This window comes from Sarcophilus harrisii, chromosome 5, assembly GCF_902635505.1.
Source record: "Sarcophilus harrisii chromosome 5, mSarHar1.11, whole genome shotgun sequence".
In the NCBI taxonomy this organism is placed as follows: Eukaryota; Metazoa; Chordata; class Mammalia; order Dasyuromorphia; family Dasyuridae; genus Sarcophilus; species Sarcophilus harrisii.
Window position 1 is genome coordinate 65,514,372 of NC_045430.1, and position 21,604 is coordinate 65,535,975.

The window sequence follows — 21,604 nt, forward strand, 5'->3', positions numbered from 1 at the left end:
TTTGCAATTTCATGTACAATCATCTTTTTATTTTACTATGTTATGGAAATCCTGTTTTATTCCATAAATTTAAAAAAAACCTATATTTGTCCTATAAAAAGACTCAGATAAAAGTGCTTTCTTTCTCTGTTTTCAAGGATAATTTGTGAGATATGGGTATTAACTATTCTTTAAAAGTTAATTCTGTGAATCCATCAGGATCAGGCATTTTTAAATCTGGTCACTCCTTTACAGCTAAATCTATTTCATTTTCTGAGATGGGGCTATTTATAATCTCTCTCTACTCTTCTGATATTTTGGGTATTTTATATTTTTAAAGGTATTCCTCTATTTTATGTTCTCAGTTTTGTTGGCATATGACTGTGCATGATATATATATATATATATATATATATATATATATTCTTTTAACTTCTGGTTTTGCTGTAATTTCACATTGCTTATTTATGATTTTATTGATTTGATTTTCTACTTTTAAAAAAAATCAGAATAAGGATTTATTAATTTTATAAGACTTTAAAAAAACAGTTTTTAGTTTTATCTATCATTGCTATCTTTTTTCCCCTAATTTATCTATCTCTACTCTAATTTTCAGAATGAATATGTTTACTCTCTCTATATATCCTCTTTTCTGTTTGTTTTAGGATTGTTGAATTTTTAAAAAAATTTTTTTAAATGTATATTCAGTTCATTAATCCTTTCTTTTTCTATTTTGTTAATATAAATTTATAGGGATATGATTTTCCCCCGAGGACTGCCTTATCTGCATCCCCCAAATTCTAGTATGTTGTTTTATCTTCATGTTCTTTCAATTAATTATTTTTCTGTAATTTCTATGACTCACTCATTATTTAAGATTTCATTGTTAAGTCCCCATTTAGGTCTGTATCATTTGTTTGTGATCCCTGAACCAATTTCTACTTTAATTGCATTATGAGCAATAAAGAATGCATTAACTATTTGCCTTTTTTACATTTAAATCTGGAGGCCATTATTTCCTTCTTTTGTGACTTACTTTTCTATGGTTCAAGATCTTGGAGCTTTCTTTTTCCTGAACTTTTTGGTAATTTTAGGGTTTTTTTTCCCTTTATTTTTCCCAACTTTCCCCACTTTTTGACTCTATCTCCTCTTATGGTAGTTACCCTAGGAGCTGCCTCTTAAAGTGTTTTTCAGCTTCCTCCCATGATTCATAGCTCATCAGTCTAGGTATCTCTCCCAAGTGACTTTTGAGTGGTTAGAACTGGCCCCAACTGGATGCTGTGCTCTTTCTCTTAGGATTGGTGGAGAACTGCACTGTTGCTCTGCTGAGGCTACAGAGTTGCATGTTCCAGCACCAGAAGTTCAGAACTTTGAGTACTGGTGCTTCAGAGATGTGGCCCTGGCTGACTTTTGCACCTGAGGAACTGTGGCTGATAAAGCAAATTTCTATAGTCTATATAGATGGAGTGTCTGCACTTGGTTTTGGATAATGCAGCCTTATTTTTGGTAGTGTGGGAAGTGGAGAGAGGTGTTGGGTGAGCTCAGTGTTAGTGATTGTTAGTTCATGCTTTAAAAAAAATTCTTTTAGGTTTTGGATGTTCTAGATATGGATACAGTTGAAAATGTTTTATCTTTGGTGCATAATTTCTCTTTTGGAGAGATTTGAGAAGTCATAGGAATTAGAAAAAACATTAGTTCTCCATCTTCAGAAATTCCTATCAAGGTCTTATTTGTTAATATAACTAATATATAATATAAAATAACTTGTAAATATAATATAACTGTATATGCATATATATACTAAATAATATTTAATAATTTGTATTTTCAGAGTATAACTGTAAATGCATTTGTAATTCCAAAATTCTAAGAGGTAAAAACTATATACTCTTATATATATAATGTATGTGTATATATATGTATAAAAGAGGCTATAGGAATCACAAGCCAGATGCTATGAAATGAATCTCAGCAATTATAGTTTAACAGACCCTACAATAACCTAACTTCATCATTTGAACCAACAAACATTAGATAATATTATACTGGACAATTAATTTCCTAGTTTTAATACTAAATTAACTAAGTTAAGATTTAATATTGAGTCTTACAGGATAGATAGGCTTTAGGTAGCTACAGAAAAAAATATGAGTTAATTTATTTAACTTCAGATAGAGGAAAAGCAATCATGAGCAAGGTATATAGGGAGACAATAAATAGACCAGCCTGGCTGGAACAAAGTAATTATTTGAAAATAGAGGGATCTATTGCTTTTTGGCCTTTTAGCTAAGATCAGGTAAGAAGGAGAAAATTAACATTGGAGAGAAAAGCTGGGGGTAGATTAAGGAAGTCTCTGAATGTCAAGCTAAGAAATTTGTAATTTATCTGTAGACAATGAAAAATCGTGGGAAAAATTATCGAATGAGCACTTCATAAAACACATTTCCAAATCTATATTATATATCGTACTCTCCTCTCTATTATTATTTAATTTTATAAATTTAATAATCTTATTGTTCTCATGATTTAAATTTTCATTTCCATGTAAATGATTCTCAGACCTCCAATTTTGTGTCTCTGCCTATCAGGCATCTTTAACTAAGTGTCTCATACATTTTAAATTTCATATGCCCAAATCTCTTTTTCCCTTCCTTGTTACTGTAGAGTATACTACCGTTCTCCCATTTACCGAGGCTTGCAAGCTTGGTCTTTGACTACTTACTCTCTCTCCTTCCCTGTATCTAATTTATCACTAACTCCTGTCATTTTTGTTTTGGTCATATCTCTTATCTATCCCATATATCCCTCTTCACTCTGGTAGAGGTCCTCATCATCTAGAATACTGCAATAACCTGTCTCAAGCCACTATTTGAGTTAAACCATCCTCCATGTATCTGTCAAACCGATCTTCCTAAAGCTCAGGTTTGATAACATCACACACCTCCTATTCAAACAGCTCCAGGCCTCCCCATTACCTCTAGGATTCAAGATAAAATCCTCTAGCTTTGAAATGTCTTCCTTCCTTTTCTCTTACTCCCTTCCATTTACTTTGCTGTTTAGAGACCCTGGTCTCCTTGCTGCTCCTCAAACAAGACTCCCTCTTCCTACCTTTGGGCATGGCTGCTGGCTGTCTTGCCTGCCTGGAATTCTCTCATGTTTGCTTTGAATCTTCCCTGCCTTCCTTCAAGTATCAGCTTCAGCAAGAAACTTTTCCTGGTGCCTTCCCTCTGGGATTATTCCCAGTTTATACTGTCTGTTTATTGTTTGTTCCTATTTCCTCCATTGGCATGTAAACCCAAGGACGTGGACTGATTTTGTGTTATTGCCCTAGCATTTAACACAGTGCCTAGAACATAATAAATGCTTTTGTCTTGATTTGACTACCTTGCATATTATTTTCATGAAATTAGTTAATTGTCAAAATACTATGAAAATCTTTCATCCCTTTTCTTTTCGTTGAAAAACTTTTAAGCTCTTCCTGTTTTTCTTCCTTTAACTTCAGTCTTTTTTTTTTTTTTTAATGTGTGCAGAAAATGTTATAGATGAAATGACTACCAAGGTTTCTTCAAACTCAAAAACAGGATTTATTCCATTCCCCTTCTCCCTATTAGGTCACCTAATCTTGTATTTTGCCTTTTTGATCGTATTAGTGGTGAAGTAAGAAATAAGGATCTCATTTACTCCAATGACTTCAACAAATACTTTAATTACTAATCAATAACAGTTGATTCAATTAGCATTCATTGAGTGCCTATCATTTTTCAAGCATTTATTTAAATCTAATTAATTTAAATTTAAATTAATTTAATTTAAACCTAAATTCATCTTCCTTCAACATGGATCTGGTTATATCATTTCAATACTCAAAACCCTGCAATGGATATCTATTAGCTACTAAAGTTCAAAATTCTCTATCATTAGGATACCCCCAATCTAATACCATCCTACATTTTGTTGACTTCTCATACTCATAGCTACCGCTAAAATTTTACTATCTACTGCACAGTGCCCTACTTTCCCACTTCTGTGCTTCTGTTTGCATCTTGCCTTCTGCAAGACTTTCCCTGAGATTTGAAGAAAACTAGAGGAGCAAAAACGTAGAAATGAAAATGGATAGTTCTATTACTACTACGACTAACGGGGGAAACAGTTAGTGAAAATTGTCAGCATTTGGAGATGGAGTATCTTGTGTGAGGAATGTGGTTTACTAGATATATAAGCAAGCAAAAGTAACATGAGCTAGCAACAGATAGAATATGGGAAGTGAGAGAGAATGAGCAGTCAAGGATGGATGAGATTTTGAGTCTTGGTGACTGAATGGTATCCTTGACAATGACAGTGAAATCAGGAAGAGGAGGTTTTGGGGAAAAGATAATGAGTTCACAGTTTTAGATATGATGAGTTTAAGATGTGTACAGGACCACTAGTTAGAGATATCTAATGTTGCTGTGGGAAATAAAAAGTTAAGGAAATAAGTATTTATATAGCATCTATTGTGCACCAAGCACATTTCATTTTATATAGATATGATATATTTTCATTTTATATATATATGAGACTGGAGGTTGGGAGACAGGGCTATCTGAGAATCATCTGCATAAAAATGATAATTGAATCTACTGGAGGTCACGATATTAAATGAAATAGTATAGCATGAAAAGAGAAGAGGTACTCAGGACATAGCTTTGGGGGCCCCAGCTCGTTAGTAGATGTGACATGGATAAAGATTGTTTTTTATTGCATAATTGTATGTGTGTTTGTATGTGTATGTGATATTTCTCTACTAGGTTCTATGTTTCATGAAAGCAGGAACTACATGCCATTTCAGTATTTCATGCAGTACTGGCCATATGGCGTTATAATTATGTGCCATAATCTAGCCTGCAAAAACTAGTGGTCAAATCCAACATGTGTGCAAGTCTAGAAATAAAGATCTCTTATGACTTATACAGAACCTCAGAGATAATTTCCTTACATAGGAAGAAACTAAAAGGCTAAGTGGTTTGGCCAAGATCACACAGGAAGGAAGTGGCAGCCCCGGCATGTGAGCTCCTATCTTTTGGCTACAAATTCAGACTCTAACAGCCCATGATCCATACCTGCAGTATGTAGAGGTGTTCTTCTGATTTTACTCTCTGTCTGCCAGACAGCTGGGGAAACAGTTAGCAAGTACTGAAGGATCACAGGGTCACCCTCTCGGCTGGCAATATGAAAGCTGTTCCAACCGTCTTTGTTCTTCAGGACTGGATTGGCCCCATGCTCCACAAGGTCCTGGATCACTTCCAAGTTTTTCCTCGTGCAAGCCATCATCAGAGGAGTCCTAAAGCCAGCAAGGAGAAACTTATTAGGCTAAATAATAGCTAACCATTAGTATTGCGTGACAATTGCCAGATACTAACATTCTTTGTATTGATAGGGGAAACTAGAAGAATTAAAAGAACTAGGAAACAGTATAATAAAAGTCTGTGACCTTTATTAGCACCTTTGTAGACTGGGAAAATAACAAGGAGAGGAAGGGCTGTGGTACAGAGTTATTTGTATCTGAGATGTGATACAGAGTTCACGGACTGCTTTTGTACTCAATAGTGCTAAGCTAGAAACAAGGATAGTAGAGTAATTGTTGGCAATAATAATAGTATATTGGGACTCATTCATTATATCCCCAAGGCAAGGTAAAAGATATACCGGAACACTGGAGCAAGATGACTGTTTGCCCTCAAATAACTTGCAATATTTGGACAGGCAGGTGCAGTCAGTCAGTACAAGAATATAGGAAAGAAGCAAAGAGTTAGAAAAAACAGAGATAGATTTTCTCCCACATCTACTCCAAAAAAGATTGAGGACCAAGTGATGATTTGGAGCTTTTTTTTCTTAGCTCCCTTCAGAACAGGAAGTCAGGCAGAGGACTGCATGTACTACAAAGGGCCCTGACTAGGAAGGTCCAGTACAGGACCTTCCAGATATCATTTTGGTTTGGGGCCTGAAGCTGTGTAATGAGGCATAGAGGAGGAGTAAAGGAAAGTCCAAACTATTTCTCTCTGACCCCAGAGCATAGATAGGATCAAAATCTCCCTACACAGGTGGTGCTGGGTCTGCAGCCTTGTGTGTGCTAGTGCTGAACACACTCCTCACACCCTTTGCTTTGAGTGTAGGGAACAAAGAGAAGAAAAAGCATAACAAAAAAAAAAAAAAAAAGCATAACATCCTATTGGATGAAGGGAAATAAACAATAAAGGATCATAAATGTGAATGTGAATTAACTTAATCATGAAACTGGAAGAAAATAGAAGAATGGATTAGAAAGCATATTCCATCAAAATGTTGTTTATAAGAAATCCATTTGAAATATAAATTGACAAAGAGTTAAAATAAGGAACTGGACTACTGAATTAGAATAGAAAGGAACATATACAAGAATCTCCAACATAGGCACTAGAGAATTGTATTCTGCTCAATCAAAGCTATATTCTATATATTACAACATCCCTTCTTTACCTTGAATATTCTTCCTCTTCTAATTTCTCAGAACAAGTTTAACAAAGCTATAAAAAGGTCAGGTGGGCTTAAGACCTAGTGTTTTACTATGGTAAAATATTGTTGACATATCACTCAGTCATTAGAGAAAGAGACAGAAAGAAAGACATACAACAACCTTAATCCATCTATCTGATTGCTACCCTGGAGAATGAATGATCTCCTTAAATCTTTATAAGGAAAGGACTTCAAAAGCCACACAACAAAGTTTATGTTTATATTGTCACCTTAGAGCTCAAAGCATAATAAAGCTAACAAGAATTTAAATCAAGATAGGGAACTAGGTATGAATTCCTGGAGTGTCTTAACACTTCTATTTCAATAAACAGTTCTTACTCCTTTGTAGATTAGGCTTGATTTTGTCACTTCCAGGGTTCAAGTTAGCTTGTCACACTTCACAATTTTTGTCTTTGAAATGGAAAAACTGGAGTGGCCAACAGGAAGATCATTAATAGGTAATCTGGCACATTATTCCCTTTTTTCAATGATGAAGAGATGCTAGAATATTTCCTTACCCATCTATAAGCAATCATAATTCTGAGCAATAATATGTTTTGGTTAGATACCTAGGGAACATTTTAGGTTCCTTGTCTATATTGCTTCTTGGGTCAGTTGACTAATGCTAGGTAACAGGAGCAGGAGTCCACTAAAGCACCAATCACTCGACAATTCTGTTTCTTAAAATTTCCTGCATGTTCACTAAAAGTATTAATACTTTTTTTAATATTTGTGGAAAAAGTTAGAAAATATTTTCCTTTGACAGAAAGGCTGTATTTGGAGATGCGTGCGCACACACATACACACACACACACACACACTCACACACACACAAGTGAAATAATACCTTCTTTCAATGACCTTAAATTCTGTTTATATTAGTATAAACTGATATAGTAATACCTTTGAAGATAGGGACTGAGTACCAAATTCTAGGATTTACTGCTTACATGCTGATATCAACTACACTTTCTACACTGCTTTAGGGACATAGGAAATAAACAAGTGACGGATCATTCTTTTTTTGTTCTCATAGATGAACTACAAGTGCCTCATTTTCTTCCAGTGTTTGATATAAACTACTAGTCCAGCCCAGCCCAGGAAGTCTCCTTCATCCATAAAAAACTCTTTACTTGATCGTGTCATCCCCTCCCTTTTACACCCAAACTCCTAGGAAAAGTTGTTATATTCATTGTCTTTAACTCTTTGCAGTTTGTATTTTTATTTGTCCAACTGAAAATGTTCTCTTGAAAGCTACCAATGATTTCTGAGATGCAAGACTTGGTGCATTTTTTTCTCAGTCCTTATCCTTCTTGACCTCTTTGCTGCTTATGACCAAAAACAAACAAACAAATAAAAAATAATCCCTCCCCCCCAAAAAAAGCTTTAAACTTTTGTAGAATACTAAAAATTCCTTTCTCCTGTGGAATATGACATTGTTTTTATATCTTATTATATTTTTTAAAAAGTGAATAAGTGGATTTCTCACTCTTTCTGGGCGTTCAATTCTTAATTGATTTTTGTAATACTATTCTCTCACAGTCATTTTAATGAATTTAATTTTTTTTTTTTTGCTGGCCCAACATCTATATTATTCCTCCTAATTATGGCCATACCATAAAAAGTGCTCTGTCCTGGGGCCTCTTCTTCTTTCTCTATATTATTTGATTTCATCAGTTTCTATGGATTTATCATTTTTATAAAGATGATTCTCAGATTTATATTTTTTCCCTAAACTCCAGTCTTAAAATCCTATTGGATAAATAATCAATGTCTTATAAACATCTCAAACTCAAGTCCAAAAAAAATTGTATTTCCTTCTAAAACTCCTACCTCCATTGAACCTATTTCTGTCAAGAGTATCACCATTCTTTCAATATCACAGATTTGTAACCTGAGGGTAATCTTTGACTCCTTCCTCTTACCCCATATCCAATCTATTATGAAATTTTGATATTTCTATCTTCACATCTATCCAAACCCTTATTTATATTCAGTCACCATCTTAGTTCAGGACCTCATTATCTTTCACCAAAGCTAATGGCCTCCTAATTAGTATCCCTGCCTCAAGTCTATTATATAATTGCCAACATGATTTTCTTTAAGTGTAAATCAATGTCACTCTCTTATTCAATATACTTCGGGAACTACTTATTACTTATAGGATCAAATGTAAAGTCCTCTGCTTGGGATTTAAAGCTTGGTCCAAACTGATCACCAGTTTCATTATATACTTCTTTCCTTCCTGCACTCCATGGTTCAAACAAATTGGCTTTCTTTCTCACCTTCATCTCACAGCATCCCTCCCTTCCAGAGAAGCTTAAGCATCTCTAAACTGTCAGAGCCCTTCCTAATTACTATTGCAGTATCTCCCTTGTATCCATTCTGTACTCAGATATTTACATGTTGTCTATTTCAACAGAATGTAAGGTCATTGAAAGAAGGTATTGTTTCACTTGTGTGTATAAGTTTGTACATCTCCAAAGAGTGCTTGGTATATAGCAATTTCTCAATAAATTCTTATTGCATTGCCTGTCACACAGTTCTGTACAATAACTACATATTGTAATTCCAGTAGTTTAAGGAACTTCCTAATGAGGAAGCCCCTTTTATGGTGGGCTTCACCTGCACTCAGGCTGACCTCTTGGTAGATTAGGTCCTATATCAGAACAAAATAAGACATTTGTAAGTCATTCAACAGTTATAAATGGTAGTTTACTTAGTCATGGCAGGAGTAAATATATCTCACAAGGATATGCATGGAGGACACTTTGGTTGATTTTTCCTGCAACAGATATGCCAACCAAGGATCAGAATAGGGCTGGAATTCTTTACAGTTTTTGTACTCAGGTGACCAGGGAGTGATATATGGAACCTTGATCTTTATTCTCTTGAGCCATTTAAGTCTTCAAGACAATTTCAATACCTTTTTAAGGAAAAGATCTAGCCCAGCCCACATGGTGGGGGGGAGGGGAAGAGAAGGGAGATTGATGGTCAGCATCTTCTTTGTCAGTACCATTCGGGAGAGTTGCCTTCAGTACTGAAAGATTTAGTCTTGCTTAGTCATACAGGTAAGCATGTATGGCTCCAAGCTTAGCTCTTTATTTTCTATGCTGCTCTGTTTCAGTCATAGAATCTATACATTAAGAGATGAAAATGATAAATGGTGTCTACCAAAATTTAATTGGTGCAGTTTCTCAACACTTTAGTTATAGGAGTGCTTCCATTTTATAGGAATTTATAGTGTTTCATTTATATTTCAGCTGCCTATTGTTTATGTCTGATTTATAACTTAAAAAATAACCCTGGAAGCCAAGGATTTCTCAATAAAGGCTCATAGACATAGCACAGGAATTCTAGAGTAGATTCTAGGCAAATGTAAATTGAAAAAATGAATGCAATTAACAAGGTGGTTATCTGGCCAAGAAAACCAAAATTAGAGGATTTTACATGTACGTGGTGCTTTAAGGTTCACAATGTGTTTCCTCACAATAACTTGAAGATGTATTATTACCTACATTTTATAAATAAGACAACTGAGGGATCTGAAAGATTAAATGACTTACCCAAGATCAGCTAATAAGATCGAATTTGAACTGAGATCTCATCTGTAAAACAGGAATAATACTTTACCTACCGAAGTTTCTGAAGTATCTTTCCTCTTAGAAGGACTACAGAAATGTCAGTTTACTCTCACGATTAGTGTTATGTCCCTTGAATGCCAGGATAAGGATGAGGGCAACGCTTTAGAACTTTCCTTTCCTTTTCTCACTCACTTTGCCTGCATAAGACCTACAGTAAGTACTGTGGGGAGCAGTCGTTTGTGTGCCTTATGTACCAGCCAGCCCACTGTACTTTCGGAGAAGGTTGCGCAAGGGGGATGAAGCCCAAACGAATGATGAGCTAGCAGCTCAGGCAGACAGAAATAAAGAGGATCGCCGAAGCCACAGCCTGTCTTAAGGCAGGGCTTAATGCATGGTCACATCGAGACCTTCCCCACCTACCAGTCCCCTTTCTTCAGGCAGTCTACAGCTGCCCCTCTTTGCAGGAGGTACAGCACGCAGTCCCGGTGTCCCAGGGAGGCCGCCTCATGCAGGGGACGCTTGTAGTCCCTGTTAGGGGCCTCGATATCCAGCTCCCAAGCTTCAACCAGGTAGGCTAGGATGTCCCGATGGCCGTGCCGGGCCGCAGCATGGAGGAGGGTGTCGCCCCCCCTGGCCGGGCACCCGGTTTTCCCGCGCCAGCCGCGGCCTTGCTCCGTTCCCCCAAGCTCCTCTTGTAGGGGTTCCAGCCGCCCTTCTTGCACCAGCCTGAAGAGCCGCTCCTGCGGCTGCGCCTCCTCCCCGCGCCCGCGGCGGGCCATGACCGCGCCAGTGCCTGGCGCTCTGGAAACGGCTCCGAAGCCGCACGCGGCGTGAGGAGGCGTGGGAGGTGCGGGAGTACCGGGAGTTCCCGGTCTAAGGCCGCCGCCTGCGGCTCCCTTAAGGCAGGGCCCGCCTCCTCCCAGCGTGCTCTAGCTGAGCCCGGGAGCGAACCGCCGGGCCGAGACCCTTCTTTCTCTCGGCGCCCCTTATTGCACCGCTCTGCCTTGGACCTTCTGAGATTGTTCCTGGAAGCCTGGGCTGGGACTTGCGGGGTTTCATCCTAGGAGAGTCCTGACTCTTCCTGTTTTCCCCAGCACCTTCAGTCTCCCGGGATGCGTAGGTGTCTCCAAAGTCCTAGTGTTGTCAAAGCTCAGTAGGGCATTGAGACTTTGAGGCAGCCCGCGGGGAATGTGTGCACGTCCATCAGTGTGAACAGCGTGAATGTTGTTGGGGATGAGCCGAATAGGATCCTAGATCTAGAGCGGAAAGAGGCCTCGAAGGCCTTTAAGAGGCGGACCTCATTTTACAGACGAGGCAAAAGATGTTAGGGGAGAGACTAAGAGACTGGGCAGGGGCCAGAATTCTATGCAAGAGCGGGGAGGGAGGAAGAGAATGTGGAACTGGAAATTTAAAAAAAAAAAAAAGAAAAGAATTCTATGCATTTATGCCGTATAGCTCTTGGATTTTTCTGAGGTCTCTTGGGAAGGAGCTATTACTGATAAAGATATTCAGTAAGTGCTAAGTATTTCAATGCATCAAAGGATGCAAAAAGTTTAAACTTAGGCCTTTCTTATTTCAAGGTTAGCATTCTCAAAACTAAGCAACATTTTAATGCATTCCTTTTGAAATCTGTAATCCATTGTTCGGGTACCAAACTTTGAACCGTTCATCTGTGAAATGTAGGGGTTGGATAATCTGTAAGCATTTCGTCTGTGCTAAAAGTAAGGTCTTAGCCCTCAGTGGAGTCAGAAATAGGGGAGTTCAAATCCTGCTTTTTACATGTACTAGATGAGTGACACTCCTTCACCTCTTTCATATTAGCCCGCGAGCCCCTAAAGAGCAAGGGCTTTTTTTTTTCTTGTAAAGTTTTGCATGATGCCTGGTATATAGTAGGTGCTTAATAAATGCTAGTTGACTGACCCTGGGCAAGTGACTTTTCTGTACTTCAGTTTCCTCATCTGTAAAACAAGAGAATTGCCACTGTGATCCTTCTAGGACTATAAGATCGGTCCGGCTTAAGACCTTCAACTAAAAGGAACCCAAGGCATTCTCTTCTGTGTTTAACATTAGAATAAGAAAAAGAGACGAGGCTTGTCATTGAGTAGGCAGGCTGCTTCGGCATTTGTATTGGTCTAGAGGGCAGTCAATTAAGTCTATAGGGGTATTTTAGTTTAGTTTAGTTTGTTTGTTTATTTGTTTTTTTGCACTTGCTAGGGACGAGGGGTGGGACTTTAGGGAGGAAGTCACAAGAATTCCGAGTTCTACTTTGTAGCGGTTTGGGAAGATTGGAACCAGGCCGGAAGGAGCGGAAGGATCGAAGGGGCGGAAGGGGAGAAAGGGCGGAAGGGGAGAAGGGCCGAGGGGCGGGGCTGTCAGAGGAGGAGGAGGAGGAGGAGAAAGAGGAGGAGGAGGAGGAGGAGGAGGAGGAGGAGGAGGAGGCCTCTGCGCGGCGGTAGCAGCCACACTCCGAAATGCCCAAGTCCGTGAGAGCGGTTTCGTTGCGGGTGCGGGCGGGGTTTGGGGCTGGGGAAAGAGGTGGAGAGAGTAGCCGAGCCCATCCCTGTTGGGCAGCCTTAGAACTTGAACAATGACCGCCGCTTTCCCATCCTATGGATGGATTTGTTTATTCTAGTTCTGTGAGCTGTGTGACTAGAAAAGTCACGTTCCCTCCATGAGTCTGTTTCCTTATCTGTAAAATGAGGGACTTAGATTGGATATTAAAGGGGGGGGGGGATCCTTTTACGCCCTAACATTTTGATTCTACGTAAGACTAGATTTTGGGGAAGGAAAATACACTGATTTTAGAGGGGGGGGGGCGGAGAAAATAGGGGGAGAGCAGAAAGGAGAAGGGGAGGGGCGGAGAAAAGCGGAGAGGGGGAGGGACGGAAAGAAGAAGAGGTGGATGGGGAGCTCTAGGGAGAAAACAACACAAGCACTTATTAAGCTTTTAGAACGTTCTGGACTTCGTGCTAAGCCCTGGGAATCCATGTTCGTGTAAAAGGAAAAAATCTTTCCCTCAAGGAGCTTACGTTCTAATGGGGGAGGGAGCCAAAACGTAGCTGGGGAGGGAGCTGGCCAGGGCGACAAATGCCGGTTGGCAGGCCTGGGCCCCGCCCCCAGGTGGAGACCGGTTGGGGGGGGAGGGGGGCTGTGTGTGCGGGGCGCGGAGCCGCCGGGGCTGAGGGAAGCGCGGGATGAGTCTGGCCGAGCTGTGCTGCCGAAACTGGAAAAGTGAAAGCCCGGCCGGGAGGAGCAGAAGAGCGCAAAGATCATAGCTCACCTTCTCTTGGAGAGAAACGCATCTGACGGGCCCCGGGACCTGGCTCTCCCTGCCTTTCGTCCGTCTTTCCTTCTGCCCCTGCTGCTGCTCCCTCCGGGGGGCCTCTCACAGCCACCCTTTCCCCAGCAACATTTCTTGTTGTCCGATGAGAGGCGGAGGGAGAGAGAAGGCACTTAGGATAAGTTGCTGTGTTCAAGGAGCGGTCCCTCAATTAGTAGGTTCCAATAATTGCTTAGATTGAGTTAAATAAGTTTGGGAGAGGCCTGAGTTCAGTTTTTCATTTTTCACTTTGTGACTCTAGTTGGGCACTTTTCTCTTTACTCATCTGTGTTTAAAAAAAAACAAACACAAAACTCTTTCTCTTTCCTCCTTTTCAAAAATCTTCCATTATTGCCTACTGAAGAGATGTTCAAGCTGATTTGTTACCATCTTTTTTTTTTTTTTTTTTAGGTTTTTCTTAGCCCTCCCACTGTGCCTTTTATTTATCCTAACCCCTTCCCCCTCCAGGAAAGACCCTTTCCAGTCCCCTTACTAACATCCATTCTTTCTTCAAGCCCTAGTTCAGTTGCCATCTCATTTCCCGTCTTTTCCTGTCTGCCCAACATGTCATAGCTGGCAGTAATACAGGTGTTTATTGAGCACTTAAGTACTAGGCATTGTACTAAGTATTGGGCATACCCAAAAAAGACTGTCCTCAAGGAACTTATTCTTATGGGAGTCTCCTATTGGTGAGTTCTTCCTCAAACTTTAATTTTGGGGAAAGTTCCAGATCATTCATCTCACATTCCTCATACTTAGCCACTGTCATCATTGGGTACCTTCCCTTTCCTTTTTTAGGTTTCCCTTTTATGTTTGTCTTTCCTCATTAGAGTGTAAGCTCCTCCTCCTGGATACCCTCAGTTATTGCAGAGCCTGTGGTAGGTGCTTATTTGTTGCCTGTCTAGAAGGAAGGTAATCTTAGAAGGGAAGGAATTGTTGGGATAGGGATGGAGAACAGGAAAGGCCTTTTGCAGAAAGTGGTATTTCAGAAGCTGAATCTTGAAAGTTCAAAATGAGGAGGGAGGTAATCTAGGGATGGGAGACAGTGCAAAGGCGCAGAGAAAGGGCAACTTCTGTCTTTTTTAGACAAAAAGACTAGTTTAGCTAGAATGCAGAATGTGTGTAGGGAAGTAATATATGAGAAGATAGGAAAGATAGAAAGGGGGACCCAATTGAGAAGATGTTTAAAAGGGCAGACTATCTTATTTGATGTGGAAGGTTTATTGAATTGAAGAGTAGGGTGATGAAGGCAGACATGTGCTTTAGGAAAAATCATTTTACCAGTTGTGAAGCGTGGACTAGAGTGGTGAGAGAATTGAGATGGGGAAACTTATTAGTGGGTTTTTTTTTTTTTTTCAGTAGTTCACTGTAGAGGTGGGGAGAACTTGAACTAGGGTGGAAGCTGCATAATTAGAAAATTGGGAATTATTTCAAGAGAAATTGTGGAGATAGAAGATTTGGCAACTGATTAGCTTGTGAGTGAGGGAATGAAGGAGCTTTGGGGTCTGGGAGGATGATGGGGTTCTTCACAGAAATTAGAAATCTGTGAGAAGGATGAGTTGGGGGGAAGGTAATGAGTTGGTAGTGAAATTTTTTTTTTTTTTTTTTTTTTTTTAAAGATATGCTTAGTTCAACATATCTGAAACATCTAGTTCGAAATGTTCACTAGGTAGTTAATAATGCTGGACTGGTGCTCACGAGAGATTCTGTAGCTGGATGAAGTAGACCTGGAATCATTGTTGGGGGGTAAAGATGGTATGAATCCTGCATTTGGAGTCCGGAAGATGACTTCAAATTAGACCCCAGATAACTAGCAAAGTTTGTGACCCTAGGCAAGTCACTTAGTTTTGATGAGCCTTAGTTTCTTCATTTGCAAAATGGGGATAATAAGTTTACCAGTCTTACAGGTTTGAGGATCAAATGAAATAACATGTGTAAATCTAAATATCTAAAAAAGTGCTATATACATGCTAGCTATTATTTGTATAAAGGTAATAAATGAAAAAGAATTGATGTGGGTATAATGAAAGAAGGCCGAGCTAGGAGACCTAGGCTTCACCAACAACCAGTTGTCATTATGACAGTATTATTTTCCTCATCCTCATCAAAGTGTAAGCTGCTTCTCCTAGATATCCCCAGCATTTATTACAGAGTCTGTGGTAGGTGCTTAATTAATAAATGTTTGCTGAGAGTAGAAAGGAGATAATTGTAACCTTCCCCCTTTATCTCACAGATATATGAGTAACAAACAAAATAATGCGCATGGAAGTAAAACTGTCTGTAAATAGATTATTACTATTTTGCACATAAAGAGCCACTGTGGAGTAGATAATCAAAGAGGCTTTTGGATGGGACTTTTGAGATGATCTAATCTAATCTTTTGTGCAGCCAGATAAACTGATGTCATGAAGACTAATTTTCTTGAGTTCAGAACTAGCCTTAGATACTAGCAGTGACCCTACACAAGACCCTGAATCCTGTGGGTTTCAATTCCTTACCTATAAAATGAACTGGAGAAAGAAATGGCAAACTATTGCAGTATCTTTGTCAAGAAAATCCCACACAGGATCTCATAGTCAGAAACTGAATAGCAATCTTATCTTCTCATTTTATAGATAAAGAAATTTGGAGGAGAAATAACGGCTAAAATAGTAGTTTGTGGCAAATTTGGGACTCTATATTCCTAGTTTAGTTCTTCCATTGTGCCCCAGAGCTCCATAAAGATATTTTTTTAACTGTCTCTGTCCCCACGTCTTGTGTTGTTTCTTTATAATACTTAGAAGCCCTACCCTTGAGCAGGATTTTTTTGCACTCCAGATTCAGGACTCCTAAAGCTCCCATCCTCTGTCACCCCCATCAAAGTTTTGTTGACTTGTGTATGTACATCCTCTTTGATTGTTTTTTAATTTCTAAGACATTTAGCATCATCTATCAATAAGTCACTCTTCTTAGCACTAGGGTAGATGCAGATAAATAAAACTTTAAAATGCTACATAAATGTGAATTTGTATTGTTATTGCTAACAATAACTTTGGGATAGGGAATTAGGATTAGACTTTTGATTTCATTGATAGAAGGAAGTCCCAGATGAGGAAACGTCGGCTACGAATACGTTGTCTGCAATTTAGAGTCTTAGAGAATTTCTCAGAATTCTGCTAGAATAAATGACTTACCTTTGGTTATGTGGCCAGTATGAGTCAGAGATGATACTTTAGTGATTGGTCTTGGACTTTGAGATTAGTTTCCAATCCACCATATCATGTTCGCCACTACTAATAAAACAAGATGGTAAAACTGAACAAAAAGACATTAAAAGCTGAGTTCTATATCTGGATCTATCACCTACTGACCAGATGACATTGTTGTATCACTTGTTTTGAAACACTTTTTTTCTTATATGTAAATAAAAGGGTTCAAAATTAATCTCTTAAAGTCCATTCCAATTTTAGCATTTTATAATTTTATTCTATACAAGTCATGCTTTCAAGCAATTTGTAATCTGGATTAAAAAGATGACTTGTATACAAATAACTAATAGTATTTGAAAGTTCTGTGAAAAGTACAAAGTACTTTTGAAATTTATAAGAGGGAGAAATTGCTTTTTGCTTATGGGTTCTGGAAAGAGTTCAGCTTAGAAGTAAAAGACTAGGAATTGGAAAGGTAAAGTCTAGTTGGATTTTTTTCCTTTTTTTTTTTGGAATAAGACTAATGGGAAGGAAGTCATGCCATGCTAGGGAACAGGAAAGCATAGGGAATAATCAGGGGGGCAGTAAATTGTACACAGCCTTTGAACTTCTATTAAAAGTGTGTGTGTGTGTGTGTGTATAATTTTTAAAAAACATTTCATTTTTTCTTCAATTATATTTTAGAACACTTTTAACATTCTTTAAAAAAAAAAAATTGAGTCCCCAATTCCCTTTCTCTTCTCCCTCTTGCCCTCTTGAGAAGGCAGGCAATTTAATATAGATTGCGCAGTAGTAGTGCAGCAGTAGTTAGGTGACCCAGTGAATAGAGTAGCAGGAGTCAGGAGGATCTGAATTCAAATGTGGCCTCAGACTTTAGGTGTTTGTGTGATCCTGGGCAAGCCACTTAATCCTGTTTGCTTCAGTTTCCACATCTGCAAAATGAGCTGGAGAAGAAAATGGCAAACCACTCCAGTATCTCTGCCAAGAAAGTTCCAGATGAGGTTCCAAAGAGTTGGAAACCATTGAAACAACTAAACAATACATGTGCAATTATGTAAAACATTGCCATATTACCCATGTTGCAAAAGAAAAGACTAAAAAACCCCCAAGAAAAATAAGTATAAAAAAGTGTACTTCAATCTGCATTCAGACTCCATCACATCTTTCTCTGGAGCAATTTTCTTGATAAATCCTTTAGAATTGTCTTGGATCATTGTATTGCTGACAGTAGCTCAGTCTTTCACAGTTGTGCATACTTCAGTGTCACTGTTAATGTGTACAATGTTCTCCAGGTTTTAGTCACTTCATTTTGCATCAGTTCATATGAATCTTGCCAGGTTTTTCTGAAGCCATCCTGTTATTTGTTATATATCACAATAATATTCCATCCTAATCATGTCTCACAACTTGTTTAACCATTCCCAGTTGATGGAGGTACCAACAATTTCCAATTCTTTGATACCATAAAAAGAGATGCTATAAATATGTTTGTAAAAAGGAGTCCTTTTCATTTTTCTTTGATCTCAGATATAGACCTAGCAGGGATATTGCTGGGGTGAAAGTTATGCTGTTTTACAGCCATTAAGGCATGATTTCAAATTGCTGTCCAAAATTTGTGAATCAGTGCAGAATTCCAATAGTGCATTGGTGTCCCAGTTTTTCCACATTTCCTCCAGCATTTGTAATTTTCTTTTTCTGTCATCTTAGCCAGTTTTATAGGTATGAAGTGGTACTTCAGAATTGTTTTTATTTACATCTCCCTAGTCAGTAGGGATTTAGAGAAGGAATTATTAAATTTTACCCCTTTATGCCTGAGAAATTTTTATGTAACTCTAGCTATATAAAATAGGTATACAAATAAAACACTAATAATAAGTGATAAATTTAAAACAATTCTTTGGTATACATATTTTATCATTTATTAAAGATGAAAGCAAGTTTGCATGGATATGCTTGTTTTTACATAAAGAATTAAATCTTGGAGAAATATTTGATACTGCAAGACTTAGAGCATTCAAAAACTTTTTACTCTTGCCACATTTTTCATGTCTCTCCTCATTCCCATTACCCACCCCGTCATTTCTTCATAGTTTAAAAAGCTTTGATTTAGAACAGTTTTTCATATCTCTATAGATAACTTTGATTTCCTCTGACAATCAAAACGACTTCAGGACCCAAGGCATACTGGTCACCCTTATCTTTTTGTCCCATCTTGTCTTTGTAGGTAATTATTTGTTCATATCCTTTGACCATTTATGATGAGTCATTTTTCTTAGTTTTCTGCTTTCCTTCTAATCTTGGCTGCCTTGGTTTTTGTGCAAAACTTTAAAATTTAATTAAAATTATCCACTTAACATAGTTTATTGTTCTCTAGACCTTGTCTGGTCATAATTCTTTCCTTATCCATAGATATGAAGGGTAAAATATTCCATACTCCTTTGCTATATGTTGAAATCATGCACCTATTTTTATCTTATCTTGGTATATGGTGTAAGATGTTGATCATACCTAATTTCTGCTTAATTGCTTTCCATTTTCCCCAGAAGTTTTGTCAAATAGTAATTTAGTAATTTGATTGGTATAGCACTGAATAAATCAATTTAGGTAAAATCGTCATTTTTAAATATTTCTCAGTTTACTCCTGAAATTAATATTTCTCCATTTATTTAGATCTGATAGTGAAAATTGTTTTATAATTGTGTTCGTATAGTTCCTGGGTTTTTCTTGGCAGGGTATACTCCCCTATAGTTATTTTAAATGGATTTCTTTCTAGCTCTTGCTGTTGTACTTGGTGTAATATATAGAAATGATGATTCCTTTTTTTATTTACTCCTAACAGGAGTTGGCTTTGTCCAGTGGTATGACCCTGACAGAGCCCAGCTGGATATTAGAAGCCAAGATTCAGTTTCTGGTTTCCAATGCAGATTGGGAACTCGCTTTGACTCGATGCAGCCTTGGTAGACATCAGAGATTGTACTAGGTTTCTCTAAGAACTCCACATTGCAAGTCAGTCAGTAAACACTTATCAGGTGCCTACTACCTATGCTAAGCAAGTAATTTAATATCTTTGCCATTTTCTCTCTTTTTTAAAAAGTTAAACATGTTCTGCCATTCTCTTAATGTCACCTACTAGGAGTTGACATTATCCCTTACTGTAACTCCAATAGGCTTGAGTTGATATTATGGTATTTTATGCTGATCCCAGTGCTCACCCAATCAGAAAACTTGTAGAATCTTCTTTTGTAGTTCAGGAGTAAAGGGACAAGTTTTCTGATTTTATTGAATGTTTCTTTTTTATCTGGAGTTATATATATATATAAAATCTTTACCTGAGTGTTTCTCATTGTAACTGGGCTTTGTTTGACATCTTTTATGTCATTATCTTTGCAAGAAGTCATATAGGAGGAAAAATTCCATGTAATATTTAAAAATAAAAACAAAAACCACACACATCAGACTTTAAAAAATTTTACTTTCAATGTGGAAAAAGAAACAATGATGAATTTAGATTGTGCAGCTGTGTTTCACTTTGAAAAAACCTGAAAGATAAAATCCTCAAATTTACCAAAGGTTATTATATTCACTTCAGAAATCTTAATTTGACTTTCCTTGATAATCTGATTTGCTTCCCTGGGTTTAATTTTCATTTCTTTGAAAATAACTCTCAGTTCTGCCTACCTAGCTCTGGTCTGACTTCCTGAACTCAAATCTCACATTCCCAACTGCATATTTCAAACTGGATATCCTATAGATTCAAACTGAAAAAGTCCAAGACAACTTAATCATCTTTCTCCTTGTGCTCTGGCTTGCCTCTCCAGGCCACCGCTTCTCTTCCCCCCGCCCCCCCCATTTTACCTTCTTCCAGATTACCTCATTTCTGCTGAAGGTACCATCATCCCTTCTCTCAGATTTTCAGCCTTACTGTTGTCTTTGACTTTTTCTCTTTACCCTTCCACATTCAATCAGTTGATATATCTTGTAATTTCTCTGTCTTCAACATCATTCAAGTTTCTCCTTTGTTCTTTATTCCTATTTTCACCACCTTATTTAGGCCTTCATCTTTAGTAGCTGACATTCACACATTAATTCCCTCACCTTATCTTAGGCTGGCTTCCTGACACCAACAGAGAAAAGTCACAACTACACAGCTACAACTTGAACTCATTCCAAGTCCTAATGTAGTCTTTTTGTGGGGAAGATACATTATTCACACTTTGGTATATATCTTCCTCTTTGGCTTTTGAGTTAATGAAGTTTCTGACAAAACTCAACTCAATCACCCTTAATAGGGAGCTGAGAAAGTAATTATACTATGGTAATGATTTGTAGTTTAGAGAATTTAAGTTTAAGCTAGAGAATTGTCCAGTTACACAGCCAGTCACTATGACATCATGATTAAAAAATAAAACTTGAAAACTTTTATTTAATATTAAGAAAAAGCAAGAATAATAATAATACAATCAGGTAACATAAAGCAAATATGGAAATGTTCAATACACCCATAAACTTGGATCACACTGCCCAGTATATATAGTATTTCTCTCATCCTTGGAGATGAGTGGGTGGACATTTTTAGAAACCTTGCACAGGGACAGTAGGAAAACTCCTGTACTTGGGTGAACAAAACTGTACTGCAAGTCTTGATGTCTTTGGTTGGTTTAGGAACTGTCATGGGAGCCACCTGCTAGTGGCTGCTGGGGATCTAATTCTGAACAGCAGATCATGTTATGTAAGAGGATGATAATGATACAAGGCCGAGAGGCAGTTTTGCCTGTTACCTCCGATTTATTTCATCTCTACACAGAATATATATTTTCTTTTTTTTTTTAAAGGGTATTTGCATTTTTTATTTTGTATATTTTATTTTTATTTTTTAAATAACGTTTTATTGACAGAACCCATGCCAGGGTAATTTTTTACAACATTATCCCTTGCACTCACTTCTGCTCCTATTTTTCCCCTCCCTCCTTCCACCCCCTCCCCCAGATGGCAAGCAATCTTATATA

General features: G+C 37.9%; 2 protein-coding genes across 6 annotated transcripts in view; one reads left to right on the plus strand and one right to left on the minus strand.

The window, feature by feature from the left end:
• Positions 1–10,943, minus strand: part of ANKRD16 (ankyrin repeat domain 16) — a 33,603-nt gene extending 22,660 nt beyond the window's left edge. For both annotated transcript variants that reach the window (XM_031939980.1, XM_031939981.1), the window contains exons 1-2: positions 10,515–10,943; positions 5,079–5,299 (exon numbers count right to left, since the gene is read on the minus strand). In XM_031939980.1, the coding sequence (XP_031795840.1) occupies positions 5,079–5,299; positions 10,515–10,873 (580 nt within the window). In that variant the 5' untranslated portion in view covers positions 10,874–10,943. The remainder of the gene's footprint in view (positions 1–5,078; positions 5,300–10,514) is intronic.
• FBH1 (F-box DNA helicase 1) overlaps positions 10,576–21,604 on the plus strand; it is a 93,215-nt gene continuing 82,186 nt past the window's right edge. Inside the window, exon 1 of one of the 4 annotated variants that reach the window (XM_023504663.2) lies at positions 10,576–10,663. Coding sequence is in view for 3 of the 4 variants with exons in the window: in XM_023504662.2 (XP_023360430.1) it covers positions 11,207–11,210 (4 nt within the window). In the remaining variant the exon portion in view is untranslated. Of the gene's footprint in view, positions 10,664–11,124; positions 11,211–12,500; positions 12,574–13,263; positions 13,589–21,604 lie in introns of those variants that run through there. The other 3 variants (XM_023504662.2, XM_003771368.3, XM_031939979.1) reach the window with 3 other exon arrangements.